The 13596-nt window shown below is 38.7% G+C and overlaps 1 protein-coding gene and 1 pseudogene across 3 annotated transcripts in view; both read right to left on the reverse strand.

The window, feature by feature from the left end:
- The window catches only part of IFT88 (intraflagellar transport 88), a 162222-nt gene that overhangs the window by 103334 nt on the left and 45292 nt on the right, over positions 1–13596 (reverse strand). For all 3 annotated transcript variants that reach the window (XM_045188078.3, XM_053920673.2, XM_024580745.4), the window contains exon 12: positions 12665–12896. In XM_045188078.3, coding sequence (XP_045044013.1) covers positions 12665–12896 — 232 coding nt within the window. The remainder of the gene's footprint in view (positions 1–12664; positions 12897–13596) is intronic.
- On the reverse strand, positions 135–4739 carry LOC128780477 (large ribosomal subunit protein uL6-like; annotated as a pseudogene).

Raw genomic sequence — 13596 nt, forward strand, 5'->3', positions numbered from 1 at the left:
GCCTCTTTCCATCCCATTTCCCCACCCCTTTGCCCACCTCCACCTACCCCCACACTCTATCTAACTCTGGATATCACCACTGTTTTCTATGTCTTTGTGTTATATATACATACATATGTGTTTTATGGCTTAATCCCTTCACCTTCTTCCATCCAGTTCCCCATCCTCTTCCCCTCTGATGGCTTCCAAACTGTTTGCTATAACCATGCCTCTATTTACATTTTGTTCGTCCATTTATTTTGTTCATTAGATTCCATGTATAAGTGAGATCATATGCTATTTGCCTTTCTCTGACTGGTTTATTTCACTTAGCATAACAATCTTCAGGTAGATCCATGCTGTCACAAAAGAAAAGATTTCCATTTTTTATGGCCAACTAGTATTCCATTGTGTAACTGTACCAGGACTTTTTTATCCACTCACCTGCTGATGGGCACTCGGGCTGTTTCCAAATCTTGGCTATTATAAGTAATCCTGCAATGTACATAGGAGTGCATACATTGTTTTGAATTACTGTTTATGGGTTTCTTAGAATATATTCCCATGTGGGATTTCTAGGTTATAAGGCAGATCCATTTTTAATTTTTTGAGAAAACTCCACACTGTTTTCCACAGTAGCTGCACCAATCTGCATTCCCACCAACAGTGTTTGAGGTTTCCTTTTCTCCGTATCCTGACCAGCACTTGTTTGTTGACTTATTGATGGTAGCCATTCTGACAGGTGTGAGGTTAAATCTCATTGTGATTTTAATTTGTATCTCTCTGATCATTGTGATGGTAAGCATTTTTTTCATAGGTCTGTTGGCCATCTGTATGTACTCTTTGGAGAAGTGTGCATTTAGGTCCTTCGCCCATTTTTTAAATTGGATTGTCTTCCTGGTGTTGAGTTGTATTAAGTTCTTTATACATTTTGGAAACTGACCCCTTATCAGATGTATCATTAGCAAATATGTTTTCTCATGCAGTGGGTTGCCTTTTCATTTTGTGAATGGTTTCTTTTGCTGTGCAAAAACTTTTTAATTTGATGTAGTCCCATTTGTTAATGGTTTTCTTGCCTGAGGAAATATATCAGCCTATATACTGCCTATGTTTTCTTCTATGATTTTTATGGTTTCATGACTTACATTTAAGTCTTTTACCCATTTTGAGTTTATTCTTGTGTATGGTGTAAGCTGGTGGTCTAGTTTCATTTTTCGGCATATCTGTCTAATTTTCCCAACATCATTTATTGAAAAGACTGTCTTTGGTCCATTCTATGCTCTTGCCTCCTTTGTCAAGTAATTGACCATAAAGGAATTTATTTCTGAGCTCTCTGTTCTGTTCCATCGATCTATATGCCTGTTCTTTTTTTTTTTTCAATATGCAGCTTTTATTGCATCTTTAAAATTACACAAATAAATGTAAGGAATATTGCAAATTAGTGTGAGGAATCATTCAGCACCTTGCTGTTTCTATGGCTGGACAACTTAGATCTTATTCATCAGTCTGCTGAACTGTTCTTTTCTCAGAAACACAGATACCAAAATTCTCTGATATCCTTTTTTTAAATTGTTGTGGCTTGCTGAATTAAAGCAGCTGAATTTGATACAAATTCAATGTCATTTCCTTCCAGAATCAACTCATCTGTCTGGGCCTGAGATACTGAACAAGCAACGCCTGACCTCATCTGAACTCTGTGGATGTATTTTTCACCCATGAAATTTCTGATTTCAAGACGAGAAACATTCTGCTGAATAACAACATTGATGGGGAAGTGAGTGTACATAGACCTCACCTTGTAGCAGAAGCCCAGGGTAACACCCTTGATTATGTTCTGTATGTGACTGCAGATAGTGTGAATGGTGGCCAGTTCCTTTCTATTTCTTCACTATTTGTCAACCTGGAGGCTCTTGGTTTGCTTTCCAAGAAGACTGAGTTCTACATTGATGTGGCTGAAGTCCTTCCGCAGGGTGCCTCGGGGCCCTTCTCAATAACTGTGCACCCCTTCAGAATGATGTCAACATTTTCAGGGATGTGGACAGTCTGATTGCTGAGAATGGTCTTCATCCTTGCAGAAGAACTGGCAGAGAGAGCTATATGTCTATTCTGATGCCAGTATCAGGCTGTTTTGATTACAATAGCCTGTATTATAGTCTTATATCAGGTATTGTTAACCCTCTAACTTTGTTCTTCTTTCAAGATCGCTGAAGCTATTTGGGATTTTTTTGTTGTTGCTCCATATACATTTTTGGAGTATTTGTTCTACATCTGTGGAATATGTCATTGGTATTTCAATAGGAATTGCGCTGAATCTATAAATTGCTTTGGGTAGTGTGGACATTTTAACATTAATTCTTCCAATCCATTAACATGGTATTGCTTCCACTTGTTTGTATCTTCCTCTTCAATACCTTTCTTTAGTATCCTATAATCTTCCACGTACAATTCTTTTATCTCCTTGGCTAAGTTTATTCCTAGGTACTGTATTTTTTGTTGTTGTTGCAATAGTAAATAGGATTGTTTTCTCAATTTCTCTTTCTAATAGTTCATTATTGGTAAGTAAAAATCCACTGACTTCTGAATATTAATTTTGTATCCTGCTACTATGCCAAATTCATTTATTAGACCTAGTAGTTTTTTGGTGGAGTCTTTAGGTTTTTCTGTGTACACTATCATGTCATCTGCAAATAATGAGTTTTACTTCCTCCTTTCCAATTTGGATGGCTTTTATTTTTCTTCTTATCTAATTGCTGTGGCTAGGACTTCAAGTACTATGTTGAATAAGAGTGGTGGAAGCTGACATCCCTGTCTCGTTCCTGATCTTAGGGGAAACGCTTGTATTTTTTTGCCCATTGAGTATAATACTGGCTGTAGTTTTGTTATATATGGCCTTTATTATGTTGAGCTCCGTTCCCTTTATTCCCACTTTGCTGAAAGTTTTTATCATAATTGGGTGATGTATTTTATCAAATGCTTCTTTGGCATCTATTGATATAATCATGTGATTTTTATCCTTCATTTTGTTTATGTGATATATTGCACTTACTGATTTGTGCGTATTGTACTAACCTTGCATCCCCAGAATAAATTCTACTTGATCATGGTGTATTATCTTTTTAATGTATTTCTAGATCCAGTTTGCTAATATTTTGCTGAGGATTTTAGCATCTATGTTCATCAGGGATATTGACCTATAATTTTCTTTGTAGTGTCCTTATCTGGTTTTAGATTTACAGTAATGCTGGCCTTGTAGAAATAGCCTGGAAGTCTTCCCTCCTCTTAAATTTTTTAGTATAGTTTACAAAGGACAGATGTTAGTTTTTCTTTGAATATTTGGTAAAATTCCCCTGTGAAGCCATCAGGTCCAGGACTTTTGTTTGCTGGGAGGTTTTTTGTTTGTTTGTTTTTTGTTTTTTTTTTTTTACTACTTCTATTTCATTAGTTGTAATTGGTCTAGTTAGGTTTTATGATTCTTCCTAATTCAGTTTTTAGAAGATTCTATGTTTCTAGTAATTTATCCTTTTCACTCAGGTTGTCCAATATTTTGGCATATAGTTGTTAATAGTATTTTCTTACAATCCTTTGTATTTCTGTGGTGTCAGCATTTAACTTTTCCTCTTTCATTTCTGGTATTGTTTATTTGGGTCCTCTCTCTTTTTTTCTTGATGAGTCAGATTAAACATTCATTTATCTTGTTTTTCTTTTCAAGGAACCAGCTCTTGGTTTCATTGATCTTTTGTAATTTTTTTCTCTATGTTATTTGTTTCTGCTCTGATCTTTATTTTCCCCTTCCTTCTACTTAACTCTGGGCTTTGTTTTTTGTTCCTTTTGTATTTCTTTTTGGTGTTTGTTTATAATAGATTGTTTATGTGAGATTTTTCTTGCTTTTTGAGGCAGGCCTGTAATTTATGAACTTCCCTCTCAGGACTACCTTCACTGTGTCCCATAGATTTTGGGTTATTTTGTGTTCATTTTGTTTCCAGGTAACTTTTGATTCCTCCTTGATCTCCCTGTTAACAAGTGATTGTTTAGTAACATGTTATTTAGCCTGTAGGTATTTGAAAGTTTTTCGTTTTTTAAATCTTTGTTGATTTCTAGTTTGATACTATTGTGGTCAGAGAAGATGCTTGATACGATTTTAAGTTTCTTGAATTTATTAAGACTTGTTTTGTGTCCTAACGTGGTCTATCTTTGAGAACAGAATGTTCCACATACACTTGAGAAAAATGTATATTTTGCTGCTGAACTAACACAGATGCTGAGAAGCTGATAAAAAGGTCAGGTTGGACAGAAAATGGCCAAGTACACAGAAACTGTGTGATGCTATTACTGTAGAGTGTAGACAGTCCGTTGGAGCACTAGAGAGTCTCCCCCACTGGCCAAGATGGAAGCAGGAGGAAGTTGTTACACTGAGCACCACCAAAAGCTAGACATATGAATGGATAGGGCCCAAGTGCACTGAAAGCTTGAAAGTTGAATGAATAGGTCCCCTAAGCACACCAAAAGCTAGCAAGATTATTGAATAGGGAAAAAAATGTGCTTCCCTCCCTATCCCTATAAGAACGGTGGGCTTGAACTAGAAAAGAGATGGTCTTTGAGGCAGTAGTCCATCATTCTCCCAGGTTGTTTGGCACCTGAATAAAACCTCTTTACTTTTGCACCAGCACCGGGCTCATGAGTTTGGCTTTTGTTGTGCCAGGCAGTCAAACCTCCATTTTGTTCAGTTATAAGATTATCAATTCTAAACTCAAATACAAATGATTCAATGATCATCAGTTACTTAGCATAAACCGTATCTTCACTCCTTATTAAAAGCACTGATGATTTTTTCACAACATACTTTTTCTCAAAATGAAAGTAATTAATATATAATAATTAAGGTTTACCCAGCACATACTATACTCCATGTACTGCTTTAAGCATTTCACATGCATTACCTAATTTAATCCTCACAACCATGTAAGGTGGGTTATTACAATTAGTCTTATTTTATATGTAATGGAATTGAGGTACAAGAGGGTAAGAACTGAGTGGTGGAGCCAAGAACAAAGCTGCAATGCCCTTAAAATCTGCTAATAAAATCTATTAAGTTCAATTTATGAAATTGACATTATATATACTATTTTGATTTTTAAATACATGCAGTTTTATGTGGTTTGACTTACTGTAAAATAATAGTGGTAAACCAGTGAGTTATGTGTAAAATATGAATATTTTAAAAGCGTTAAGAAAATTAATCTCATTCCAGAAACTACTACTTCTACTTGGTAATCTTCCTTCCAGGTTATGTTCACGTATGAGTGTATATCAGTATTTTTCACTTGTTTTTTTTTTTTTTTTTTTGTCACTTAACATTACATAATATTTACTCAGGTCTTTGAAAATATTACTTTTGTATTATGCTGCATCTGTGAATAAGGATGAGGAATGGCTTCTTTTCATTTTTGATGTATTTAGTACATGTGACTTTAGTTCCCTCTACTCAATAATGACTAGAGAAACAATTTTTAAAAAGGCTTTATATCATTATTTCCTTTTCTTACTGTTGTTCAGTAAGTTGTCCCCATTTTCTCCCCATTACTCTCCACTGCCCTACCTATGCCACCATATCCCACAGTGAATCCTCCTCCCATTATCTTTGTCCATGTGTCCTTTATAAATGTTCCTTGAATTGACTCTTCCCTTTCTTTCCCCCATTATCCCCCTACCAACTCCCCTCTTAAAGAATGTGTATTTTGCTTCTTTGGGATGAAAGGGTCTGTATATCACACTTATGTACATTTGATCTAGTGTGTTGTAGAATGTCACAATATCCTTGTTGATATTTTCTTTGGAAGAGCTATCTATTGTTGACAGTGGGGTATTAAAATCCCCTAGTATAAGTGTGTTGCTATCTATATCTTTCATGAAGTCCTCCAAGATTTTCCTTATATATTTGGGTGCTCCTATGTTGGGTGCATATGTTTACAATGTTTATGTCTTCCTGATGGAATCTTCCCTTGAGTATTATGAAGTATCCTTCTGGGTCTCTTTTTATGGCCTTTGTTTTGAAGTCTGTTTTGTCTGATATAAGTATTGGTGCCATGGCTTTTTTTTCCTGTCTATTTGCTTGTAATATTTTTTTCCAGACCTTCACTTTCAGTCTGTGTAGGTCTTTTCTTGTGAGGTGGGTCTCTTGTATCCAGCACATATGTGGCTCATATTTTCTTATCCATTCAGCTACCTTATGCCTTTTGATTGGGGCATTTAATCCATTTACATTTAAGGTTATTATTGATAGGTACTTATTCATTGCCATTTTCACCCTTTGCACCTGTGCTTCTCTCTCACTTTTTTTCTTCATCTTTTTAAAGTAGTCCCTTAGCATATCTTGCAATGCCGGTTTGAAGGAGGGGTATTCTTTTAGCTTTCTTTTGTCTTGGAAACTCTTTATTTCACCTTCCATTTTAAAGGACAGCTTTGCTGGGTAGAGTAGTCTTGGTTGCATGCCTTTGTTTTTCATTAATTGGATTATTTCTTGCCATTCCCTCTCTGGCTTGTAATGTTTCTGTTAAGAAGTCAGCTGCTAGCCTTGTCAGTGCTCCCTTGTATGTTACTTCGTATTTCTCCCTTGCTGCCTTTCTCCCTCTCTTTGTCTTTTCCCATTTTTTAAAATATTTTTTTAAAAAATATATTTATTGATTATGCTATTACAGTTGTCCCATTTCCCCCCCCCCTCACTCCACTCCATCCTGCCCACCCCCTCCCTCCCACATCCCCCCCCCCCAAATAGTTCATGTCCATGGGTCATACTTATAAGTTCTTTGGCTTCTACGTTTCCTACACTATTCTTACCCTCCCCCTGTCTATTTTCCACCTATCATCTATGCTACTTATTCTCTGTACCTTTCCCCCCTCTCTCCCCCTCCCACTCCCCTGTTGACAACCCTCCATGTGATCTCCATCTCTATGGTTCTGTTCCTGTTCTAGTTGTTTGCCTAGTTTGCTCTTGTTTTTGTTTTAGGTGTGGTCGTTAATAACTGTGAGTTTGCTGTCATTTTTAGTGTTCATATTTTTGATCTTCTTTTTCTTAGGTAACTCCCTTTAACATTTCATATAATAAGGGCTTGGTGATGATGAACTCCTTTAACCTGGCCTTATCTGAGAAGCACTTTATCTGCCCTTCCATTCTAAATGATAGCTTTGCTGGATAGAATAATCTTGGAAGTAGGTCCTTGCCTTTCATGACTTGGAATACTTCTTGCCAGCCCCTTCTTGCCTGCAAGGTCTCTTTGGAGAAATTAGCTGACAGTCTTATGGGAACCCCTTTGTAGGTAACTGTGTCCTTTTCTCATGCTGCTTCTAAGATTCTCTCGTTCTGTTTAATCTTGGGGAATGTAATGATGATGTGCCTTGGTGTGTTCCTCCTTGGGTCCAGCTTCTTTGGGACTCTCTGAGCTTCCTGGACTTCCTGGAAGTCTATTTCCTTTGCCAGATTAGGGAAGTTCTCCTTCATTATTTGTTCAAATAAGTTTTCAATTTTTTGTTCTTCCTCTTCTCCTTCTGGCACCCCTATAATTTGGATGTTGGAACATTTCAAGATGTCCTGGAAGTTCCTAAGCCTCTCCTCATTTTTCTGAATTCTTGTTTCTTCATTCTTTTCTGGTTGGATGTTTCTTTCTTCCTTCTGGTCCACACCGTTGATGTGAGTCCCAGTTTCCTTTGCATCACTATTGGTTCCCTGTACATTTTCCTTTGTTTTTCTTAGCATAGGCTTCATTTTTTCATCTGGTTTTTGAACAGATTCAACCAATTCTGTGAGCATCTTGATAACCAGTGTTTTGAACTGTGCATCCGATAGGTTGGCTATCTCTTCCTCGCTTAGTTGTATTTTTTCTGGAGCTTTGAAGTGTTCTGTCATTTGGGCCTTTTTTTTTTTTTTTTTTTTTTTGCCTTGGTGTGTCTGTTACTCTAAGGGGCGGAGCCTTAGGTGTTCCCTGGGGCAGGGTAACACTGGTGGCTGCGCTGTGACGCTGTATGTGGGGGAGGGGCCGACAGGGAGCAATGGCGCCCACTCCACTCTCCACCAGACCTCAGTCCTTCACTCTGCTACCCACAATCAAACTGGGCCCCTCTGGTGCTGGTTCCCGAGTGGGTGGGCTTGTGCACACTCTAGGCCCTTGTGGGTCTCTCCAACAACCTCTCCTGTGAGGCTGGGAGTCTCTCCTGCTGCCGCCCCAACCCCCACGGGCGTTTTCAATCAGAGGTTTGAGGCTTTATTTCCCAGTGCTGGAGCCCTGGGTTACATGGTCTGCTTTGCTCCCCGCTGTTTGTCCGGTTTATCTGTGCGCGAATGTGGGGCCACGGGGTGCTACCCGCTGCTCTGCCTGCCCCGTTCTCCGCCACCCTGAGTCCAGCCCTGTCGGTTTATCTGTGCGAACATGGGGCCGCAGGGTCTGCTAGTGGTCAGACTGCCTGCCCCATTCATCCCACACTCCGCCAGTCTCAGTCCCGCCACGGCAACTCGAGTCATCTCAGCCCAGGCTGCCTGTCTCCGCCCCTCCTACCGGTCTGGATGAATGTTTATTTTTTTATTTCCTTGCCGTTCGATTTTCTGTCAGTTCTGGTTGTGCGAGGAGGCGCAGTATGTCTACCGACGCTGCCATCTTGGTTCTCGGGTTTTGCCATTTTAATTATGATGTATCTTGGAGTGGGCCTCTTTGGGTTCTTCTTGATTGGGACCCTCTGTGCTTCCTGGACTTGTGTCACTTTTTCTCTCATCAAATAAGGGAAGTTTTCCATTATTACTTTTTTAATCAGGTTTTCTATCCCTTAGTCCTCTTCTGCTCCTTCTGGTATCCCTATTATATAGATATTATTATGTTTCATGTTTTCCTGCAGTTCCCTTAACCCTTCTTCATTCTTTCTGAGTTTTTTTCCCCTTTTCTTGCTCTTTCTGGGAGTTTTTTCTACCTTGTCCTCCAGCTCGCTGATTCGATCCTCTGCTTCGTCTAGCCTGCTTTTGGTTCCTTCTATTGTGTTCTTCAATTCAGAAAATGTATTCTTCATTTCTTCCTGGCTCTTATTGGTAGTTTCTATGTCCTTTTTCATACTGTTCACACTAAGTTCCTTGTAACTTCCCTGTAGCTTTTTGTAATTCTGAGCTCATTGAGCTTCCTTATAACCATTGTTTTGAACTCTGATATCTGATAGTTAATACTTGCCTCTATTTCATTTAGCACTCTTCTGGGGAGTCCTCCCTTCCTTTTGATTGGGGGTTGTTTCTTTGTCTCCCCATTTTAAGACAGACTCTTCTTGTTTGCTTCTGCTTCTTAAATGGATCTGCTTTGATTCTCTGTCTTTCTGGTGTGAACTTCTATGGTAGGAGACCTGTGTGATTCAGTGCTGCAGTCTCCTTGATCTTCTAAACTTGATGCTATTGGCATTTGTGTTGGCTTTCTGCATGTAACTGGATTTTGATTGTTGTTGGGTCATCCTTTGGTGGGTCCTTCCCTCCAGCTGGTTGACTAAGGGTCCCTCTGCCCACCACGTCTTGTGTGTTGTTGTGTAGGTGCTGCCAGAACAAAACCACAAAACCCAGGAAACAAACCCACACCCACAAAAATAACTCCCCCCCCCAGGCAATCCCATTATCAACAGCAAATGAAAGAGTATTAATAAGGGTATGAAGAGATTAAGACTAGTATAAGAAAGGCGAGCATATATGAAATGACTTACTGAAAGAAAAATGATCTTGAGAGGGGAGAGGGAGGGGCACTAATAAGAGTAGGGAACCTGAGCAATGCAAAGAGGAGATGTAAAATTTACATCATAAATAAAAAAGGAAATGAAGAAGGCAGAATGGAGTAAGAGAAGGTAAGCATACAGTATTAGGTTTAAACAGAAGAAGTTGGAACCAAGAAAGCATACACCAAGGCACATCATAATTACCTGACCCATGATTAAAGATAAGGAGAGAATCCTAAAAGCAGCAAGAGAAAGGGAGGCAGTTACCTATAAAGGAGTTCCCATTAGACTATCAGCTGATTCCACAAAAGAAACCTTATAGGCAAGAAATGGCTGGCAAGAAATATTCAAAATCAAGAAAGGCAAGGACCTACATCCAAGATGACCCTATCCAGCAAAGCTATCATTTAGAATGGAAGGGCAGCTAAAGTGCTTCCCAGATAAGGTCAAGTTAAAGGAGTTCATTATCACCAAGCCCTTATTATAGGAAATGTTAAAGGGACTTATCTAAGAAAAAGAAGATCACAACTATGAACAAGAAAATGACAAGAAACTCACAACTATCAACAAATGAACTTAAAAAACCCCAAAAAACCAAAAACAAACCAAGCAAACAAATAGAACAGGAACAGAATCACAGAAATGGAGATCACATGAAAGGTTGTCAGAGGGGGGGAGAGAGGAAGAGGGAGAATGAGCAAAAGGTACAGGGAATAAAAAGCATAGATGGTAGTACAAAATAGACATTGGAAGGGTAACAATGGTATAGGAAATGGAAAAGCCAAAGAACTTATATGTACAGCCCATGGACATGAACTAAGGGCAGGGGTGGGGAGCAGTTTGCAAATGCTGGAGGGAGAGAGGGTGCAGAGTGGAGTAGAATAAATGGGAGGAAAAAATGAGAGAACTGTAATAGCATAAACCATAACATATACTTTAAAAAATAAAATAAAATAAATGGAAAGAAAAATGAAAAAAAAAATAAATAAAAAATAGGAACCAAATTGGAGAAAAAGATTCACCACAGCACTACAAAGAACAAATGAGCTAAAATTAATATAGATGGGATAGGAATAAGAGGGAAAAAAGAAAGAAAAGCTTAAGAGATACCTAGAGGAAAGGGAAGTGATTTTGAGATGATAGAGGGAGAGGGAATACTAAGAGTGAGGAATGGAAACCTGGCTAAGATAGGGAAAAATTAAAATTTGAGACAAAAAAAGAAAAAAGGCAGGATGAAACAGAAAAAAAAGATGAAAAAGAGGCTAACGCAGGGAAAATTAAAATTTGAGATAAAATAATGTAGGAGAGGGGAACAGTAAAATTTGAGATTTGAAATACAAAAATAGTGAAGATTTAGAAATAAATTGTAAAAATATAACAACTACCCTATCCACAACCAAAGAGCAAAGATTGCTAAAGGTGAAGAGAGAACATGAGTATATTAAGAGCAGGAAAAAGGATGTGAGATGACAATTGACAAGGAAATTGGTTTATGAGAGTCTAGATAAGGTAGAAATAGTAAGAGCGTGGAATGGAGACAAGGTGTAACAAAGGAGAAACCAAAATTTAAAATGAAAATAATAGAGGAAAGAAGAAGGTAAAATGGGGTAAGAGAAGGCAGGAGTAAAATATGTGAACTGAAATAAGCTATAATATAAAATCTGGTGACTTAGTATGTACAAACTTAAGGACAAGAAATGAATGTCAAAAAGCTATGCAGGAAAGAAAATACTGCAAATCGTGGAGAAGACAATGGTGGATTTTGTCTCGGTAGCATCTAGTATCTACCACTGTTTTTTCTTTCTGGCTCTGCCTCTGGTGATGTCAGATGTTGACCCTGGCCTTAGGCAGCCTGTTCAAGACTACCAGGGATCTACTGTCTGTGGCTGACTCCTTCAGTTGTTAATCTAGTCACTCTGCACTTAGCAGTCAGGCTTAAGCACCACGGGGTGGAGTAGAGTCCCTCCTGGGGGTGGGGTTATTGCTTCCCCCCATGCTGCTGCCACTTGGAGGGGAGTGGTCTGCTTGAGCACGATGGCTGCTGCAGCATGGGGGATGACTCAGCACCAGGATCCCAGAGGCTATTCTCTCAGTTCTCTCCCCAAAGCCTCTGTCTGCAGTCTCCTCAAGCATCTCTAGTCCACTCTGACCCCATCCTTTGCCAGAGCCCAGGATAAGTGGCTGCAAATGAAGATTTATGAGTTGGCTTTTTAAACGACTCTTTGCATCTCCAGCCATCCATCTCTGGCAGGGAGCAACCTAGACACTTTTTGCAGCTGGATGTTACCTGTGTACTTTTTGGACTCTGGTGCTGTAGGCTGAGGATCCCAGCTTAGGGTTTAGACCCCACCCTTCTCAGGGGGATCCAACCAGTCGCTTAAATATTCCTCTGTCACTTTAGCTGCCACCTGTGGGTGCTGAGCTGGGCCTCTCACATCACCACCACACTCCCTACCAGTCACATTGTGCTGAAGCTATTTCTTCTGTTTGACTATGGTTATAAGGCTTCACTCTCACTATTGTTCAGTTGTTTGTCCCAGATGATTTCGCCATAATTTTGTTGTAATTCCAGATTGGTTCTGGGAGGAGGTTAGTGTGACTTCCACTGACTCCTCCGCCATCCTGGACCTCCCACTTTATATTACTCTTTAATATACCTTTATAGTAAGAATGGCATGTAATCTTGTTTTTCCTAATATTCTCCTTTGTTTTTCTGACTAAAACTGTACAGTCAATCTGTTTTAACCATACATTCTAGTCCTACTTCAGTGGATTCCCATTCTCAAGCTAATTTAAATAATAAATGAAAATGATAAAACACATTAATTAAACTTATTTAATTGAAATGCTTTAGGGCTACGGGAAACCTAAGAAGTCACACACTTCAACTTTTTCATTTCTGGGAACAGAAAAGCAAGGATAACTAAGGGCTAGCTACCACAGTCTTCCTCATACTCACACTTGGTGAAATGTATTTATCATCTTCATCAATTTCTAATGGGACAGCAATCAGTTTTTGGAAAGCCTTCTTCATTTTCTCTTGATCTCCAACAGCAAAGTAACAGAGAATGAGGTTGAAGCCGGCCTTCAGGTTTGGTGCCATGCTCATTATGTGCTCAAATGAATTAATGGCATCAGAGTACTGGCCTGTTTTAATAAATGTAACTCCAATGTTCTGCATAATTTTAATCCTAAAGAGAAATAAAAAGGGATCAGCTTTAAGTCTGAACTCCTCAGCACAGTAGTCAAAACATTCTACAGTTTTCATCTTTTCTTTCCCACTTGACTTTTTTGTTTTGTTTTGTTAAAGCTTTACTGAGGCTAAATTCACATATCATAAAATTTCCTTGTTTTCAGTATCTAATTCAGTGATTACTGCTATATTCACACAGTTGTGGAACTATAACCATGGTCTCATTAGTAATTTCCATCACCCTAAAACAACAACAACTACAAAAACCTGTGCCCATCAGCAGTTACTCCCATTCTTGCCTCCAGCCCTGGGCAACACTAACCTCCTTTCTGTGTTTCTGGATTTGCCTTTTCTAGATGTTATATATAAATGGACTCATTCAAATGTGGTATTTTGTGTTGGTGTCCCTCAATCAGCAGAAAAATCTTTTGAATGTTCCTCATACTGCAGCATGGGTCAGCATTTCATTCCTTTTATATTGCCAAATCGTATTCAATTGTATGAACACACCACATTTTATTCATCCACAGCCTACTTGATAGATATTGATTGTTTCCGCTTTTGGTGATTATGAATGATGCTGCTGTGAACATTCGCATATGATCCCTGTGACAATATGTTTTCACTTTCTGAGTTATGTACCTGAGAGTGGTACATATGGTACCACTGGTCATACAATAAATTTGTATTTAAGTTTT

This window comes from Desmodus rotundus, chromosome 3 (assembly GCF_022682495.2).
Source record: "Desmodus rotundus isolate HL8 chromosome 3, HLdesRot8A.1, whole genome shotgun sequence".
Taxonomy (NCBI): Eukaryota; Metazoa; Chordata; class Mammalia; order Chiroptera; family Phyllostomidae; genus Desmodus; species Desmodus rotundus.